The 19,867-nt window shown below is 49.9% G+C and overlaps 1 protein-coding gene across 2 annotated transcripts in view; it reads left to right on the forward strand.

The window, feature by feature from the left end:
* Positions 1 to 3,871: 3,871 nt before the first annotated feature.
* Positions 3,872 to 19,867, forward strand: part of VASH2 (vasohibin 2) — a 34,484-nt gene continuing 18,488 nt past the window's right edge. For both annotated transcript variants that reach the window (XM_064709087.1, XM_064709088.1), the window contains exons 1-3: positions 3,872 to 4,183; positions 9,246 to 9,334; positions 11,658 to 11,714. In XM_064709087.1, coding sequence (XP_064565157.1) covers positions 3,872 to 4,183; positions 9,246 to 9,334; positions 11,658 to 11,714 — 458 coding nt within the window. The remainder of the gene's footprint in view (positions 4,184 to 9,245; positions 9,335 to 11,657; positions 11,715 to 19,867) is intronic.

Genomic DNA, 19,867 nt, shown 5'->3' on the forward strand with positions numbered 1-19,867 from the left:
TGCCTGCAAAGCAAATGCACCAGGGCCAGGCTGTGGCTCTGAGAAGGGTATGTTGGGGACTGGGACCGGGGGAATTGCTGCATGGCCTGGCTTGGAGGGCTCCAAGGTTGCAGGGCCAGGGCTGGCCAGACAGGGCAGGGGCAAGGGCAATCTGCTGGCCAGACCATCTTTTGCTGCTGGTCTTGTTTCACTTCTGGGTTTGCTGCCCCCCTTATGGCCCTGGTAGCACAGAGAGGCATTCCTGTTCACAGTGAGAAGTATTTTCACATTACAGGGTTTGTTGAAAGTAGAGTCTGGACAAGCCATGACAAAGATCTTAGAAAAGGCTGGAGCTGTGCTGGCAAAAGATCTGCAGAGCAGAAAACCACTGAATTTCCAAGCAGCAAAGCAGGAGCATGAGACCTGGCAGGCCATGAGACAGCAAATGACACCTGTCATCCCTCCCCAGCCTGGCTGCAGCTCCCTCTTCTGAGGCCAGGCCAGGCTGGAGCTGCTGCCCAGGAAAGCCTTCTCCTGCTGGCTCCTCGCATGAGAAGGGCTGTTTGGAAACAATGGGTAATAGAGGAAGTGCTTTCCCAGACAAGTCCAAATAAATACATGAATGAACTTCCTCTGCTCAACAGCACAGGGCAGTGAGGGTTTGCTGTGTGGCCAGGCTGAATTCACTGCTGCTTGCTCTCAGAGGGACAGGATAGTGGGACTCCTTGTGGGGGTGGCACTTTGGAGAAGCCTGCTTGGAAAAAGTGCCAATGCTGCTATCACCTTGCTGCCATGGTGCAAATTAAGAGCTATTAGGTTTCCTGCACTTGGTTGTGTAATTGCACTGCAGGGCCTTTTGAATGCTGCATTTAAATGAGTCTGCAATTGGAAATAATGAAGGTTAAAACCCTCTTACATGATGATTCTATGATCAAATTAGTTCCTTTGACCCAGAAAGCAGCTGTGGTAGCAATGAGCTCTGCACTAGGACTGTAGATGGAAGTGTTGTTCAGAGCTAGCTTTAGAAAGGTACATCCATACAAAGGGACTGAATTTCAAAGTCAAACAGGTCTGGCACACTGGGACAGAGGCTGGGCAGGAGTCTGGTGTGAGAGGAAGACCTGCAAACAGAGCAGGGAGGAAGGCAGCTCTGCCCAGAGTCATGGTATCAAAACCAAGTGGCCCCATGAGGTGAAAGCTGGGGGCATGATGTATATCCCATCCTGCCCTTACTCATCTTGAGTATCTGTTCATAACTAATACCAGGGAGAGCTCTGGCTAATCCAAAGCAGCATTATTCTATTTTTACACCTCATTTGTAGCTGGTGAGAGGGTTATTAAGACTTTCCCTTAGTTGTAGGGACTTAGGGACTCTATTTCCTTAGGCTGTTGCTTTGAAGTTGCCTTGAGCTCCAGGACCCCAGCTAACTTCTGCCTGTCCAGCCCACAGCTGGCCTTGGACACACTGACTGACCTTGGGAGTTCAACTTGTCACTCTTCTACCTGAGTGTCAGGGAGGAGCTGGTAAGAATTTTTGTTTCAGTCCTGATTGGAAGTGGTCTGGATGCTGTAGACTGCTGTGAGCAGAGCTGTGGTGTCCAAACCTTGCCAAGCCCCTGACCTGTCTGGCCAGGGAGAGTCCTTCCCTCTGGCATGGAGCACGCCCTGACAGGTGGATGCAGGAGGCTTTGAACTGCAAAGCACGTGGCATCACTCTAATCTTCACCCTCCCAGGGTGGCTAACAAGTGGGTGGGTGTAGGGAAACATGATCTGAAGGTTCCTGGCTGCTCTGGGCAGTGAAGCAGCACTGAGCAGGGCTGCGACAGCCTCAGCATGGTTGCCTGTTCCAACAGGGAGCAAGGCTCTGGGATATACATGACAGCCAGCTTGTGTATGAGCATCCTTGAAGGTGACATTGTGCTGTGTAATCCCAGCATTCCAGGCTCTGGCACATGCAGTGTGTCCCTTAGCTGCTCACACATGGATGCCACCACCTGCACTGTCCCATTAGTTCTAAGATCCAGGTCTGAAGGATCCAGGTCTTTTCAGGCTTTCCCTTGGCTCTGCTCCAGTGAACTCACAGGCTTTCTTGGCCTTCCTTTCCTTGCACTGTCTTGCCTGAGCCTCCCCTGGCACCTTGAGAGCCCTCTCCTCTGTGTCTGCAGCCATCTGCAGCCTCTCTGGGTCTCTGTGTTTCATCATCTCCCATTGGGAACTCCTCTTGGTGCTCTCACATCTTGCTGATGTTCAGCATCATCTGGGCTCCAGAAGGAGAGACTGTGCTTCCCCTGGGATCCTGCTTCCAAACCCAGCAGGGTGTGGGTGTGGGTGTGTGTATCATCTCTGCCCAGCATGGATGCACATTTTCCCTCCATCTGCAGCGTTTGCTTTATGATTAGGGAAATGCAGGACATAGTGGAGAGGGTGAAGACTTCACAGCAGCTCTAAATCCACCCTGACCTTTGCCCCTTTCCCCCGGATTGTGTTGCCATTTACACACAGAGCCCCACATTCAGCTTGGGGGGTTTCTACACTGGGTTGAAAGCTGACACTGAGCAAGCCGTGTAAGCTGAAGCCCTTGATTTGCTTTAGCTGAGGGAGCAGCTTTTTGCTGTCCTCCCTTCTGTTAGAGCCCCCGGTGAGATTCTGGCATGCCATGTGGCCAGGGGACAGCAGGCAGGATTACTGCTAGGACTCACAGAGACATCGGCTCCTGTGGAGAGTGATTAGCAACTCATCATGCACTCCTGGCTCCTGAGAGCCTCGGGAAGCTGATTAGGGACGGCAGAAATTTATTCCTGTCTGGGAGCAGGGCAGATCAGAGCAGCAGCAGTATCTGAGCGTATGGGAGCAATGATTTTCACACTACTTGTATCTGATGGGGGGGTCACTCACAGCTCTAGGAGATGCATTATTACACTGACACTGTTGTGCTTGACATGAAGAGCTGAAAATTCTCGTCCGAGCGTGGCCACAGCCATCAGGGCACGGTGGGCGCCGGAGCGGGCAGCACGGCTAGGGCGGTCTGTGCCGGGCCTGGGGCTCCTCTGCCCTCCCCTCACAGGCGCTTTGCCTTCAGGATCTCACTGCCACCACCGCACCGCTGCGGGCTTAACAGGGATCTCCCAGCTCTGCTGGGAAGAGCGAACAGCCCGGCTCTCTCCGAGGCGGACTTCCATCCTCCGGCCTCCATCCCGCACTGGGGACCGGGACACACGGCTGGGCTCGGGCTGCGCTGGGCTGGGTTCGGCTTCAGGGGATCGCCGCGCTCGGAGGGGCCGGGCTCGGCTCTGCTGGGCTCGGCTGCGCTGGGCTCGACCTGGCATGGATGGCATGGCTCGACCTGGCATGGCATGGCTCGACCTGGCACAAGCTACGGTTCGGTTCGGTTCGGTTCTGTTCGGCCCAGCTCGGCTAAGGGAGAAAGCGCTCGGGCTGCGCCGCCCGGCTGTGGTGTCCCGCGCTGTCCAGCAGGGGGCGCCTCCCGGCGGCGTCTCGGCCAGTGGCGGCCCGCCCCGCCCCGCTGGCCCCGCCCCTCTTTGTTGCGGCGGCCAATGGGGGCGCGCCGCGGGCGGGCGGGCGGCCGGTCGCGCGGTAACGCGCGGCATGGCGCGCGGCGCGGGGCGCGCCCCCTGCGCGGCCGCGGCCGGTACCGGGGTCGGGACGGGGCGCCCGGAGCGAGCGGGCCGGCGTCGCTAGCGAGGGACCGCCCCCGCCCGGCCTCCTCCACACGCCCCTCACAGGCGCACACACGCACACACACACACACACATACACACATACACACATACACACATACAAAGAGCGGCCGGGCGGCGGCGGCGAGGCCGTGGGGCGCATCCCGGCAGCGGTCCCAGTCCCGGTGCCGGTCCCGGGCATGGCCGCGGGGCCATGACGGGCGTGGCGGGCCGCGGCGGCGGCTGCCGCGGGAGCGGGCGGCGTGCGGCGGCCGGCAAGGAGGGCGGCCGGTCGCGGAGCGCTCAGCCGCGGGCGGCGGGCGGCGGCGGCAGCGGGAGCGGCGGGGGCTCGGAGGAGGAGGAGCAGGAGCAGCAGCGGGACGGCGGTTCGCTCTTCCTAGTGAACAAGAGCGGCTTCCCCATGGACGGGCAGACCTGGGAGCGCATGTGGGGCCACGTGGAGCGGGTGCATCCCGACGGCGGGGCCGTGGCCGCGGCCATCCGGAGCGCCGCCCGCCTGGCTCGGGTAAGGCGGAGCCGCCGTGCGTCCCTCGTGCGGGGCGGCGGGTGACAGCCGGCCCCGGGGCCGCGTCCTGCGGCTGCCGCGGTCCGCCGCTCCGGACCGGCTGGGAGGGGGTGACACCGCTGCCGGAGGATGCTCTGGGACACTGCGGGGATGGACGGGGTGTCCGCTGTCCCAAAGCGCCCGGAACGGGGAACGGGGCTGCGGGTGCTTAGGGGATGCGCTGGGTGTCCTGGGGAACAAGCAGGAAGAAAATTCCTCCTTTTAGCTTGGGGAGAAAAAAACAGAAAACAAAAGTTAAATCTTCAGGGACTGAGTGAAGCATTTTGTGCAATTTAAAGCAGGTTTTTGTTTTGCTTTTGGAACACAGGTGTTTCCTTAAACACAGCGTTGCTCCTCAAATGTAACAAGGGATTTAAAACTCAGACATTTCTTTTCCAGTATGTGGAAAGATTCCAAATGCTTTTGTCTGATATGTTCCTCAGTACAAGCCCCAAATAGCTCTGCCTCACCCAAGTCTTTTTCCTCCAGACTGCAAATAAAATGTTGATGTCTGCTGCTGTTCCAAGGCTTCTTAGCACTGTGCTGCATTACTGCTCACAATGTCTTTAACACTCTCTGCTTTGGCAGACTTTGAGCTTGATTCACTGCTCACATCAGGCAGCATTAATGTGAGCTGACCGCTGGAGTCTGGCTTGGTTCGTACCCCTGTGCGTGCTGGGGTGAGATGGTTGGGCTGCTGCTGTCATGGTCCAAGCTGTCAGTGATACTGACATGAACCATATGCCTGTTCTTTTCATGGAGTAGAAAGGAAATTCTGTGCACAGGGGAGTCGAAATCTTGTTGTGTAGGGTTGTATTGAGAAGGTGCTTGTCAAATAAGCTGCGGGCTGAGAAGGCCTTTCATCTCTCTTCTGCAACGTTCAGTCCAGTGCAGGTGCAGAAGGGATCATCTCTCTCCTCTCTGCTCTACCTGTGCTGGAACCAGCCTTTGTTTGGCTGGGGGAGCACATCCAACTGAAGAATAATCAGGTTATGCTGAGTTTGTGGTTCCTTGCTGTGGTTCATCTTGTACTTACACAAGCACTTGAGGTGGAAATGAAAGGGCAGGGACTGGGCAGAACTTCTTGTTCCAGCAGCCTGACCAGCTTATGCCAGTCTGGATGGCCTGCAAGCCCACTTAGTGTTAAGAGATGGCAAAGCACGTGCTAGATTTGACTTTCATCCTTTCCTTCCCAACTCCAGAGCTTGCAACTTTTACTGGTGACACCCGTGGTGACTGACAGAGCATCTGGTGAGAGACAGGCCAGTGGCTCCAGTGTCTGGCCTGCACACTGCATTCCTGTGGGAATGTCCCAGAGAGCATTGCCCATGGCTTCTTGCTCAGTGCCACAGCTCTGGGATCACTCTCTGTAGCATCTGTGTAAGCTGGGCAGAATAAAAATGTTTTGAAATCTGCCTTACCAAATGATTTGATGTTGATGCTCAGTGCCCAGTGCTGTAGGAGTTGTACTCCTCCAACAGTGCCTGGATGCAAAATCCCTGTTACAGTGATTAGTTTCTTCAGGGGCAGGAGGACCTGGTACCCTCTGTGACTAAGTAGCTCTTGCTGGCTGAGTGTGGCACCTCTGGGGTCAGAGAGTAGTTTGAGGACTGTCTGGTCCTTAATAGGGCCAACAGAGCTCAGGTGAGCAAATGAAGTTTAGGAGCAGGGTTTTTTTGCTAAAGTGGAAGTGGATTACCAAAGTTGTGATGGTAATTTCTGGATCAGAGTAGGAATGTGAGTGGAGTCTTGTTCCTTAAATGGTGGTACAAATTATTTTAATTGGCTTGTGCTGCAGGGTGTGTGTCACCCTGCAAAAGACCAGGTGCTGCTGTTTGGGAGTTATGAGGGAAACTCATGCCTGTGAGAAGATGATTTGTAATCTGCTTGCATGGGTAGTTGGTTCAGGCTGAGTGAGTGGCATGTGCAACTGCTCCATTTCTGCATCTGATCTGTTCCTAATCCCTAGTGATGGGAGAGAGTTTTCATCCCCTCTCCAAGAAGCTCCACTTGATTGCTCTAATCATCTTGGCATTAGTCTCAGCAATCATACACACAGGGTGTAAGTAGCTCCCCACTGTGTCTGTGAGGTTTGTCCTTACTGCAACAAATGCAAGCTGCAGAGGTGCAGGGCTGCATCTCTCTCAGAGGCAGAGTCCTTACACAAAGCTGGCTTGTCTGCAAGGGCACTTTTGGAACCTGTGGGGTCCCCACCTCTGGCTGTTGGCTTGAGCTCTGCAAATAGTGCAGGCTCACGGTTAGGAAGGGCTGTGCAATCCTTTACTTGTTCTGTGATCTTGGAGGTACTTGGAGATTGTAATAAATTAAACCTCTCAGCAGCTTTGAGAACTCTTGCCTGTCAGCTTCATCTGTGCTGAGTAACAGAGTGCTTGCAGGGGGAGCTGGCAGAAAATGACTTTCTGGTCATTAAGTGAGACAGTGGATTTGGGCAAAAGGAGTTCCACACAGGATGTCTGTGGTAAAGTGAGACTACAGCATTTCCAGCCATGGGATGAGTCTCCAGCTCTGCCACGTGGTCTTGCACTGCAGCAGCTCCACTGTCTGGAGCTGCCATTCCTTGGAAAGACTGATATAAGGTCAAGGCTTTTCATCTGACTCGCGTCTGAATTTCACTTGCTTTTCAAATTCATGGCCTGTAGTGCTGTGTCGGCATTTCCTCTTGCCATCCATGACCTCTTGCCTGCTCCTTGCTGCTCTGGATGCATCCCAGGAGCTGGAGGGCTGCATCCTCAATGGAAACAGAGCTGTGCTTTCCTGCGCTTGTATCGTGCAGCCCTGGCTTCTGCTCCGTGCTGGGTGGGTGCCCAGGATCCATCCTCCTGCAGCTGGGGCAGAATCAGGGAGGGAAACGTGTTTGGAGGGAGTGGGAGTTGTGTGAGGCTCCCCAGTGCCTGGCCTGGCTGGCAGCATGGTGTGTGTCCTGCCTGCCCTGCATGGAGAGAGGAGAGCAGTGCTGCCCTGTGTGGGATCAGGCTTATGGATGCTGCTCCCTTCTTGCCTGAGATCTGGAGGGGCTTGGGCCTTCTGGCCCAGCAGGCCTGCTGAGGTAACTGGAATGTGTTCTAGCCAGTGGGAAAACCCTAGTTCTCTTTTCTAGGCTATGCTCTGGTATCTGACACCATCACCCTTCTTGGATAATGATCACCTACCTTGGAGATGGGGAGCACCTCACCTGGGGTCTGAACCTGTCGCCTTGGTCAGGGTGGCCTCTGTGGGTTTCAGGAAGGGCTGTGTCTGTCCACACTGCTGCTGTCCCTGTGGGATGCTGTCCTGGCCCCCACAGCAGGGTGAGGGCTGGGAAAGGATGGAATCCCCACCTCTGCAGCAGCCAGGCCCTCACTGGCTGGGGCTCCCATTGCTCAGGTGTTGTGTAAGTGCAGTGCATGCACCTAGAGCTTCTGTATCTTTGAAGCAAAGGACTGAGTGTATTGGAGCAGAAATGGCCCTCCCAGGGAGGTGTGACAGCCCTGCCAGAATTCCCTTTGTCAGCTCCTTGCTGCTTCTGGAACCTGAGCCTTACCTGGTGTGTTGAGGCCTTCGTGCTGGAAGGGACAGGTGAATAATTCATCCAGCCCAAAGGGGCTGGGTGGGAAAGGAACCTGTGGAACCAAAAGAAAATTCCTCTAATGAAGAGCTTAGGCATGAAAATCATGATTAAGAAGTGCTAATGAGTCTTGCTCATAACTCCCAGTGGTGAGAGGAGACAGCCCATGTGTGGAGCCACCGTGTAGCACTGGGATGGCGGGGGCGAGCTGGAAGCCTCGCCATCTGCTTGCCACTTACAGTTTGTTTCTGTGTGCCAGGAGTGTAGGAGTCTCTGGTTTGGTGTTTTCTCCTCCCTTCTCCACAGTGTATTCACTGTAGTAACTTGCTGTGTGTAGTAAATTCTGGGTTTTGTTGCCTTGGGAGTACCAGTGCTCCATTCTCTGAAAGCAAACACACAATCTTAACAGAGATGGGAACTGGAGAGGACAGTCTTTGTGGCAGAGATGCCCCATACCACCTGTACTTGCTGTTCTTATCAGTAATTGCTGACTTGAAGTATATTAAGGACAATGATATGTCACTTTATGAGCTTTAAACTATGGTTACACTAATGTGGTCCCACAGACACTTTTCTTTGCACCTTGTCACAGCTGCCCAAATTGCTGGTTCCTGAATTTGAGTCTGCATTAATATTCAAATTGCTTCCTCCACTGTGTTTGTGAGAATTGTGCTGACTTCTTTTTAGTCATGCTGCCTACTTTAATATCTGCTGACCCCATATTTTGTAGTTTCATCCCTGAAATAAGTGGACTTGGGACAAGGCTGTGCCCCTTTCCTGCATGGCTGCAGGCTCAGGAGCCAAGTAGCTGTGGGGATTAAACGTGGATTGAGGGCCTGCCTTCTTAAAATGCTTAGGCACAAGCAGATGTCTTATGAGATTTTGGAAAAATCCCATTATGTTGCCAGTCTATATCTTTAAGTGTTTTAATGTCATTAAATATTTGGGTCCCAGGTGGTCTTCTAGGTGCTGTGCTCTCCCTCCCCAGCAAGCGTGCTGCAGACATATGGCAGATGGGAAATTATGCAGCCCAGGATCCTTGTCTCCTTTTATCTTTCTCTTGTGGTAAAGGAGGCCAGAAATGAGACTTGAAATGGCTTCCAGGGGGAGGGAGCACAGCAGAGTCAGTACTGGGACTCTGCTCATCCAAACTGCCCTGCACTGGGGGATGGGAAGCAGAGGCTTTCTGTGCTGCACTGCCTGCCTGCATAGGGGGTGTTTGAGGGGTGCTCTGATGATCAGCCTGCCACAGTCTCTGTGCAGGGCAGGCTCTGCTGCTGGGGCAGCCCCCTGGTCAGCAGGATGACTTTGCCTGATGCCTGAGCTCACGTGGGGCTTAAACCATCTGTGCTGCAGCGTTGTGTTGCACTGAGCACATGCCACTGCTCAGTAAATCACTTATCTGCTCTGCAGGGAGCCCTGCCTGTCTAACCTCTTCATCTTCTTTCTCATGTCCAGCCCTCAGTGCCGCCAGTGCCAAACTACAAGCTCTCCATGACAATCCCAGAATGGCTCCAGGCAATACAGACCTACATGAAGATGCTGCAGTATCCTTCTCCTGTGTGTGTTCTCTGGAATGAAGGGTGACTTGTGCCTGGTGTGAATTAACAGAGCTTTACTGAAGCTTTAGCTGGTTGCAAGGGCTTGAGATCATTTGAGGGTAAAGGGATGCCTCCAGGGATTTGTGATAGCACCAGCAGCACTGAACTTGTCATAGCAGTCCTCTGGGAGATGTAATAACCTTAAATCATACTGAAAAATTTAACTGAAGTGACATTAGTGGGAATAGAAGTGCTTATTTTGAAGTTGATGTATGAGGATATTATGATTGGATCATGATGCCTGGAGAAATAATACGGCATCTTGTCATAAAGCCACTGAGAGAGAGCCAGTGTTGTGTCAAACCCTCTCTCCCTGCCTGGGCAGCCCCTGTGGGTTCCCTGAGGATTGCCTGTGTGCTCAGCCTGCAGGGAGTGCTTGTCACTGGGGTGAGGGGCACAAGCAGCTCTCCTGACCCCAAGGTGGGCAGGCTTGCCTGTGACACAGGGACTGAGCAAAGGCATCTCCCTTCCAGATGGTCCATCTTGCTTGGGGATTCATCAGGGATCTGCACATCTGTCTAGCCTGTCTGTCACTGCTTCATGCCCAATTCCTGCCTTTCCATTGCTGACAGATAATTTCAGGGAAGGTTGCTGGCCCAGATGCTGCTCTTCTGTTTCCCTTTTTTCCTAAACTCTGCCTTTCTGTGTATGTGGGGAAAGTGGGGGGATGAGGAGTGAGTGTGAAGTGCTGGTAAGGATTAAGAAGGATATGGGAGGCAGCTGGAAGAGCATCCAGAAATAGCAGGCGTGGTGAGCTGGGGGCACTCATGGCTGGGATCAAGGCAGGCCTGGAGCTGCAGCAGCTGCCCTGGGCTGGGAGCCTGGGCCTGCCTGCTCTGCAGGGGGATGGTGCATTTCTCTTCTCTATGGCAGCCACTGGGCCAGGGCAGGAGGCTTCTTGCTCCCCAGGATTGTGCCAGAGAGGATTCCGTGCCATACAGAGCTCCAAAAATGACCTTACCCCCACCTCCCCCCACAGTGGATTTGAAATCCTGAATTCTGCTGTGTAGCAGGAGCAGGCCTTAGGCACAGGGCTTGGGTCTGTGTTCAGAAAAGCTTCAAAGGGGGCTGGGGAGCAGTGTCTGGGCTTCCTTTGAGGGCTGCAGGAGGATGTGTGCTTTGTGCAGAGCACCCTGAGAGGGCCTCATGAGTTAGTTTTGAAGGCAGGAGGGAAGTAAAGCCTTGTTTGTGGAAAGCTCTGAACTCTAATTGAAGTCAGTTCAGAGCATCCTGGTGAGAGCTGGAGTTTTTATTTAGGCTATGGTTATACATCCAGCAGCTGTGCTATTTATACCTTGCAAGCAACTCTCAGCTTCCATGGGGTCACCTGCTAGTGCCCTGGTAGCATCAGTTTTACTGGCATGGACATTCTGATGGGAATAGAATTTAGGTACTAGATACTAGATTAGGAAGGAGATTCAACTGGAAAAGTAACCTAGCAAAAATAAGGGCAGTGTGATTTTTTTTTATTTTTTATTTTTTTACAAAACTTAATTGGGTTTTTTGTTTTGTTTTTGGTGTTACTTAACAGATTGTTTTCCTGGTCTGATTTATTGCATTGCTGCTTGGACAGAAATGCACAAGGAGCAGGGAAGAGGCTGCTTCTGTTGATGCTGCTAGGAAGGTGGTGCTGAGATTTGCTTCACTGTTTGCTGGCATCATTTGTGATGAACTTTTCTGCAGTTAGTGTTAGCTAATGACCTTGGCTTGCACATAGCTGGTTGTTTTCATTTCAAGAGCATTGTGTTTTTTAGAGAATGGTTTATAGTCTCTAAGTTTGAAGGGATGCACCTGCAGTGGTTTTGGTTGACAGGTCACAGGTGAGCCATGAGGCTGGTGGAGTTGAAAGACTTCTAAAGGAAATAAAGTTTTTTCAGACAATGGATTATGTTGATTGGTTAGGGTAAGCTATGCTTATGGTAAGCTCTTGCCCATGTGGGAGACTTTTTTCCAAACTTGCAACCTAGCAGTGAGCAGGACCTAGTGAAAAAGAGAGTCTATAACCTTCAAATGCTGAGTTTGAGTGTCATTTTAGATGGTCAACCTTAATACATGATTCTGCACCTACTGCTGTTAATAAGTCTTATAAAAAGACAAGTGACAAGTTTTGCTTTATTTTACATGCCATATGTTTCATGTCTGAGAGTCAACAGCTTTTACTGTCTGTTTTGTGTTTCAGCAGGAACTCAGAACTGAAATTCACCTTTTCAGCAGTGTTATTTTATTGCTTGGCTGTTCACGTTACTTTCCCTTAACAGGCAAAATACAGATACAATCACACGGGAACACAGTTCTTCGAGATCAGAAAGAGCAGACCTCTGAGTGGGTAAGTGCCACTGGAATTGCTCTGGAGTCCTTGTCCCTGATCAGCTGGCATTGCAGCACTGCAGTACATGGCATGGGAGGGCTGTGTCCTCTGGCAGAGCCAAAGCTGCCTCTGTTGCTCCTTTGCAAGGAGTGTCCCAGCTTGCTGCGGGGTGCCAAAAGGACCATCGAGTGGAAGGGCTGCTCTTACTCAGCAGCTGTGTGGGAGCTGCTTGGCTGCAGGCCAGAGCTGCATGCACAGGGCTGGGAAAACTCTCTGCTTATTGGTGTTGGGCTGGGAGGGCTGAGCTGCTTTTCTGGAAACTGAGTAAGTCCTGATATTCTGGTTGTGCTGAAATGCCCTTTGCAGGTGTAGGAAGGGATTAGCTGTGTGAAGTGCAGCAGGAGTTTGGACATCCTGGGCTCAGTATTTTTCCCTGGAGGCTCACAATGGACTGTTTAAGTTGTGTCTGTGCTTCTGCCTTGCTGCTCATCTTGCTGTTTTGTCCATGTGGTGGGTTTGTGCTGGCTGGTGATGAGCTGTGCACTGCAGCTATGAACATGTGCCCAGAGAGCCTGGCAGCAGAGAGCGGGGGTCTCTCGTGTGTTAGAACTGCATCATACTTGGGACAGCTCTTTAACAGAACCCAATGAATTAGCAGGTTAGGGCAGGAAGGGTGTTGACAGCATTATGCTTTTATTTTAGGATGAAATTAAGATTAGAAGAGTATAATTACTCCCATAGACTGCTCTGTCCCTAGCTCTTCCCAGTTCTCCATCAATAAACTAATGGTCCCTCACTCGAAAATTCCAGCTCCCATCCCAGCTTTGTGCTTCAGGTTTTCATCTTGCTGACAGCAGTGTTTCTCACCTCCTTTATCTAATGTTCACTGCTCTGGTGGAACTAGTTTAAAACAAATCTTGTGCCTTGAATGATAGATGGGTTTACAGAAGCTTAAACCAATTTTCAAGCTGCTCGCTCATTTTTAAATTTGTCCCATTACTTTTTTCAAAGGAAGTGAAGGATGAAAATGAATTATGCTCAGCACTTACCACTTAAAAGGTCCTTGTCTTCCTGGGCTGGATAAAAGCCTGGCTTAGAGGATGGTGCTCTTTCTTAGAAGGGAACAGATAGAGTGCTCACAGCTGGATATGTGCTGTGGCTTTGAATCACCTCCCAAGTGGAGCCATTTCCTCTGTTTATCTGCCTTAGAGATTGCTTGGGGGCCGGTGCCTGACTCCTCTCTTGCTGCTGCTGGGAACTGCTTGGAATGGGGTGGTAGGACTTCTGTGGGGTTAAGGATGGTGCCCCTGGAAATGTCCAACCCCTCAGGGGCTGCCAGCTCTCCAGGCACAGTTGCCTGAGCACGGTATGTGCTGACTCAAACAGTGTTAAATCCTTAGCAGGGCTGTGCTGCTTTGCTCCTGGATTGGGTGGATGGGAGTGCTGGGAAGAATGGAGCTGTCAGGAGCACGAGGTGCTGCCCAGATCTGCTGTTCTGCTGGAGGCTCTGACACCTGCCTGCTCTTGGTTTCTCCAGTTTTGAGGAGGAGAATGCATGAAACCAAAATTCCAGTTGTTTTTATGAAACTTACAGTTTCTGGTTTAGATTTCAGATATTTTAAAATTTACCTGGCCAAGTCAGGAGGATGGGACCAGACTATTTTCAGTGGTTCCCAGTGACAGGACAAGAAGCAATGGGCAGAAGCTGGAAGTTCCATCTAAGTATGAGGAAGAAAATGTTCACTTTGAGCTGACAGAGCACTTGAACAGGCTGCCCATAGAGGTTATGGAGTCTCCTTCTGTGGAGATATTCAAAACCTACCTGTGCAACCTGCTCTAAATGAAACTGCTTTAGCAGGAGGATTGGGCAGATGGTCTCTGGAGGTCCCTTCCAACCCCAGCTTTGGTGTTTCTTTGTGAATAATGCATTGAGGTGTGCACAAAATCTTCCTTTTCCTTCATCTGGCCAGTTTTCATCAAAGCTGAAAAATCACTCACACCTCCAAGTTATTTTTCCTGGGAGGTGTGTTCTGCTTTGCAAGAAATCTGCTCTCAGCATGGCAATGACAGGTGTCCTGTGCTGAGGTGACAGTTTTTGTGGTGTGAAAGGCCTCACTTGCTGCAACACAGTGTTTGGGCAAGCTGATTGGGCAAGATGCTGAAGGCCTCCAATTGCCACTGGCTCTTGAAAAATGAGGCTGTTCCCAGGGCTTTATTGACACTAAACATATTGCTGATTTCATAATGCAAGGGCTCAAAGTGTTACGAAATCTTTGGCAGCCTCTCCTCAAGACAGCAGTGGTTGGACACAAAGAAGCTGAGTACTAGATGGAAATTGAATATTCATAAATTCATGTCAAAGTGTCCTAAAGCAGCTGGGGCATATTAATGAGTTTTCCTATTATGGAGGGAGGACTAGACATTGTAGAGATTTACTGCCAGCATCAGTGTGATGTATGAGAAAATAAAAATGCGTGGCTGAGCATAGGAAGAAGAGCATAAATTATCTATGGGAGCTCATTAAGGGATATAGTCTTGCTATAACTCAGTATTTACAGTCTCTTATTATCAACTTGAGTTTTGGAGTGCCAGACCACCACGTGGATTTGTCTAGACTACAGATAGCACTTTTAGCAGTGCTAGATTTCTGTTGGCGTAGCTGTGTGAGTCAGGGTGGCAGAGCTGTGAGCCTGTAAACTTGGTGTGCTGTTCTTGTTGTGCTGGCAAACTGTGTCTGAAAATGTGCCTGGGTCTCACCTCTCCTGAGTTGGCTGTATTTGCATAAAATCCAAATTTATGGGTGTAGCTACATCCACTGTAGGAGTGCTTTGCTTACACAGGTATCCTGGGAGAATGCCCTTCACAGGCTTCATGATGTGCCTTTTTGTACTGAATAGGTAAAGGGCACCCTGTGAAGTTCAGCTCTGTTGATCCATGTGTGTATGCATGTGATATGAATGTTTCAGACACCAGTGGGACTGGTTCTCCTTTTCCCATGCAGGATTGTGCTGGCTAAACCTATATTAGACTTTTGTTGGTACGACCAGTCTGATCAAAAATGGTACTTTTGACTGACACAGTCATTCTTTTTACAACTTCCAGGCTTGCATCATGTAAGAGTTTTAGGAAAAAAGTGTATGTCTGGGTATCTAGTAATATCTGTAACTGTGAATTCAATGTCAACAAGCTGTTACTACTGGGTTTGCAAGCAGAGATAAGCCCTCTGGAAGCTTCTGTTCTAGGATGCAGGCATGAGGCAGGATGAGAAACAAATCCCTTTATCCTCCGCAGAGGATCAGGGAGGTGCAGAATTGTTCTGTCCCCTCCAGTAAGTGCCAGCTGAAAACGACGACCTGCAGCTGAGGCAGAAACTGAGGTTTGGGTTGTTCTGTGCTCTGTGAGGAATTGGAGCCCAGAGGCTGCTCTGTGAGGAGGGAGAGCCCTTCAGTGGCAGCAGATATAATGTGTGATCAGTTGCAGGGAAGGAGCACGACAGGAGCTGTCACGTGGCAAGGATGCGACCAAATAACAGGGAAGGGGAGATGGGGAATAATACTGTTTCCACACACCATGTTATTAAGGAACACTGATGGGGCTGTAGAGAAAAATGGGCTCATGGCATTTGCAGACAATAGGCTGCAGAAGACATTTGAACATCTGCTTCTCTGTCTCACAAAGGGGATGTTACAGATACATGGGGTGTTCAGCATGTGGTGGAAATGCTTTTGCTGTTGCAACACTGTTTTTGAGAGGATTCACAAGATCCATATCTGCTCTGCTGTTTTATCTCCTTTTACTCCTGCTGGTGCCTTTCGCTTCTCTCTTGGCTTCGTTATCATGAATGAAACTGTCAGGAGCATTAAAATCTCCTTCTCCCAAGTTTTTCTATAGACCTCATGCAAATACATGGGTCTGTACAAGGAGAATTTTGTGGAAAAATATACTGGAAGATCTCATTAATAAATTTATTCAGTTTTGTAGGACTCTTTCTGGTGAAGGTAATGGAGAGCCTCTCCTAAGCATGGTCATCCCTGAAGGGACTCCATGTGATCAGTGCCAGCTGGTGAGATCCTCCAGTTTTGGGCATGCTGAATGGTTTTAAGATTTTTCTAACCTGTATATGAAATTGGGTGCTCCAAGAGAAAAATCTGGAAGCAAAAGGAATTAATGATTTCTGTGAGCTGTCTTTAGGCACTGCCATTTTGAACAGAAAGCATCCTGAAGAGGCAAAGTCAGCTCCTTTCAGGGCCTCTGTTACTGCAGGAAGCAAGGGAGATAGTCCTGCTGAAAACACTGAAGAAATTTGAATGAATTAACGAGGAAGTATCACTATCTGCCAAGGACTAGGTTTGAGGGAGGAACAAGCAGCCTGTTCCTGTTGGCTACATTTGTTAAAAGGCAGAAGTGCTCACTGTGGTCTGGAATAGAGATGTGCCTGGCAGACGTCAGAGTGGTGTCAATGCCACAAAGAGGGAGCTGCACGGTGCTGTAGCAGTCTCTCCTGGAGGAGATGGGCTGCCCCCAGGGCTCACTGGAGTGTGGGGAGAGACTGTGGGCTAATTCCCAGCTGTCTGATGTATAAGACTAAAGAATAGCTATATATGGGGCTCTTTTCAGGTAACTGTCAAGATTTAAAGAAAATCCCAGAAGCAAACCCTGCTAAGGCAGGAAATTGAAATGCTTGATGCTTTTTTTTTAATTCTTTTCTGGCTTCCTTAAATCTCCTTTCACAAGTTTAACTCCAGAGTTTCTGGTCACTATTAACATCTGAGACAGTGTGATAGGAATTCAGGAGTGAGGGAAAAGAGGGAAAGGACAAATCAAAGAGCACCTGTAATGTGCTGTTTTCACATGAGCTGAATGCTGTGTCATTTGCCATAAGTTGTTTGCCATAGATCCCTTGGAGAGCTGACATGCAGCCTTAACCATTAATATTTGTATTAGAGAATGTAGGGAGGGTGGGTGCTGGGGAAGGCAAAGATAGCAGCCTTTAAAAAGAATAAGGCAAAAGATAAGTCTAGGAACTTTGAGTTTTATCTGCAGTTCAAGGCAAGGGAAAGGCAACATTAATATTGTTGCCACTGTTCATTTCTGAGAATTTCCTTCTATGAGCTTTTGTCAACAAGGGAGAAGACGTGGATGTAATAACTCCTTGTTTTAGTGTGGCTTTTGATAAGGCCATATCTTATCTCTGCAGATAAGGCAGGGACCTTGATTCTAAATAAAGCTATTTAATGGGAGGACCCAACTTGGTGAAAAGCAGCACGTAGGAAGTGGCACTCTACCAATCTGGCCTAGCAGAGATTGTCAGAGGTGTGCAGTGTCTGTCCCAGCTCAGTTTTTCCTTAATGGTATGGGTAGGACTAATTGTATACTGATGGATGATTTGCAGTCCAGGCTGGACAAGGTGACAAGGCTTTGACAAGTGGAGATGGAATATTCAGAGTGATCTCTTGGGCTGGAACAAATGGGAAATAATTTAGTGAGGGCAAATAGAAAGGAGAGTTTGGGAGTAGCCAGCTGTGGAGAGCAAAAGTGGAGTTTAGCAAAGAAGAAGATGAGCTTAAAAAAATAAAAGAAACCAAATAAAATTTACCAAAAAAGCCCAGCCAAAAAGTCCCCACCCCTAACAAAAAAAAACCCCTCCCAACCAACCTAAAAAATACCCCACCAAAAACACCAACAAAAAAACCCAACAAAAAACCACCAGAACCCGATTCAGTGTGGGCCAACAGAGAAAAGCCAACAACATGCTGGCTTGGTTGCAAATATGCACTGAAAGATGGATTCAGAAGGAAATTGGTCTGTTTGTACTGTTGTGGGCTTAGCCAAAGGACTGTGAGAAGTGGGTTGGTTGAAGGGATTCCAAAATTGAAAGAAACAAACATTATCCTAAAATCATAACTCAGGGGGAGTGAGGGAGGAATTAAATGAAAATTGGTGTCTTCTTTCTTATTTTTACAGAGGAGAAGGTAGATTACAGTCTTTTGCATATACAAATGTCTGTAGCAAGAGGAGAGATGATGAATGGTCTCCATGCCCACTGTGGAGAGCCAAAACATCTCCTGATTTGATTTGCAAAAAGGGAAGGATTTAGTTTAAACATTAGGGGACCTTCTTAGAGGCAAGGTTAAATATAGGATAGATTAGCTGGTGGGTTCCCAGGCTTTTGAGAAGCCAGTTGAAAGCAGACTGAAAAATAATCTGTGGGGAGTGATTTAGATTTGGCTTGTGCTACCTTGGGCCGAGCAGTGGCTTGGGGATCCTCCAGGGGCTCTGCTTCCATTGCAAGCACAGGGTTCAAGGCCTTGCTTTGACTCAAGCTTGTTAAAAGTGGAAGGAAAACTCTCAGTGGCTCTTGAACTGGGTCATGCACACAAACCCTGAGGTCTGTGCTGGAAATGCAGAGAGAAAGCAAACTGTTTGCAGAGTGCTCCCAGGGGTCCAGGGGGGCTGTGTGTGAGGGCACAGCCTGCCCAGAAGTGCAGTGGCTGCTGCTTGGCTGACAGCTGGTGGTGCCTCCTGGGCAATGCTCCCCTCTCACAGACCCTCCCCACTGGTGGGAACCCAGGACATCCCTCTGGCTGTCCTGAGCAGCCAAGACCCTGCCAGGGGGCTCAGAGACCCTGGCACAGAGCCCAGGATGCCTGTGGTTTTCATTATGACCTGTGGAGCAAGGTACCAACCTTAGATGAAGATCAGCAAGCCACAACAGTTTAAGTAGAATAATAGTGAAGTTATCATGGAGTAGAAAAGTAGATTTCAGGGTTTTTGGTATGAGAGTTCAAGAAGCAAGATGGAAGGGACTGGGTGTGTCCAGCCTTTCTCCTTCTTCTTCTTGGCCTCCATCTTCTGCTGTGATGTTGGCATTTACAGACTGGCTTAGAGTAGAAACTCACTGTCTAACATAGGTGATAGGTATTGGAAAGTAATTGTGGATGTTGTATATGTAGTTTTTAGTATAAAGACATAACACTGCCCTGGGGGCAGACAGAGTGCCTCAAACTGTCTGGCTGAGCTGACCTCAGCAGAACAAGAGAAAATTTTTTATAGACAAGAAACAATAAACAACCTTGAGACCGAGAACTGAAGAGCTCTGCCTCCTTCTTCAAGTGCTGGGAGAAGAGACTTTCCAACTTTTCTCAGAGTCACTCTGACCAGCGAGAGATCCCAACACCCTCTGTCCTCCTCCAGTGGTGCCTCTGAGCTGCCAGGTGCCCCTGCATCCCTGGGTCTGGGTGCAGGCTGCTGGGTGTGCCTGAGGAGGGGCTGCTGCCCCTGCCCCTGCCCCTCAGACTGTGTGAACCAGGCACAGGTCATACCAAGTGGCTTGCAGGTAAATGCTTTTACAACTCATGATGCACATTGATAATAATCATAATTTCTTTTTTTTTTTTGTTTTGACTCCCTTGTGGTTAGAAGATAGGAAATCCAGTGGATTATCTTGTTATGGATACCTCCCATGCCTCATCTGCGCATAACAAATCTGAGACAGAGACAGGGCTTTGCAGTGGCCAGTGGGAGCCTGTGTGGGCGATGAAGGAGCCCCATTGTGTGCCCTCCCCAGGGCTGCTCTGTGCTCCTCTCTGGGGTTCTGTGCCTGATTGTGAGTGTGGAGGAGGCAGGCAAACTCTAATTAGTCTTCTGAACTGCAGGCAGTGTAAGGGTGGTTGTTTACAAATGAAAAGATAATTTCTAACTTGGATAAATGGGACATGAAATGGCTGTGACAGGCTGTAATAGCAGTGGAAGCTCTGTTGTCACTTGCATTCAACACAAGGTTTAAAATGCATGAGGTGGGTGAATCAGAAAGGGGGGGAAACAGACTGATGGTTTCAGATGCATATTTTTGTCATTTAATCTTGTATTTCCTTAGAGTAGGGATCTGTTTACAAAGCTCTTGCCAGAGAAAGGATATGGATAGAGAAAAAGAAAAATTATCCTCTGGCTGAGTTTTCAGCTGTGCTTTTTTGGTGGGGCAGTTTTTTGGTGTGGCATTGGATGTGATTCTTCTGGCCTTTTTTAGGCTTTTCCATTTTTTTGTTTTTTTTCAAACTGTCCAGGATTTCAGGATCTGTTTGTGGAAGGGGCTGGGTTACCTACTGGGTTAATAGTGCAGTGTCAGTCTGGCACAGCAGCTTTCTCACCTGACCTGAGGCTGCTTGTCACAG

The sequence above is a fragment of the Zonotrichia leucophrys genome, chromosome 3 (assembly GCF_028769735.1).
Source record: "Zonotrichia leucophrys gambelii isolate GWCS_2022_RI chromosome 3, RI_Zleu_2.0, whole genome shotgun sequence".
NCBI classification, from domain to species: domain Eukaryota; kingdom Metazoa; phylum Chordata; class Aves; order Passeriformes; family Passerellidae; genus Zonotrichia; species Zonotrichia leucophrys.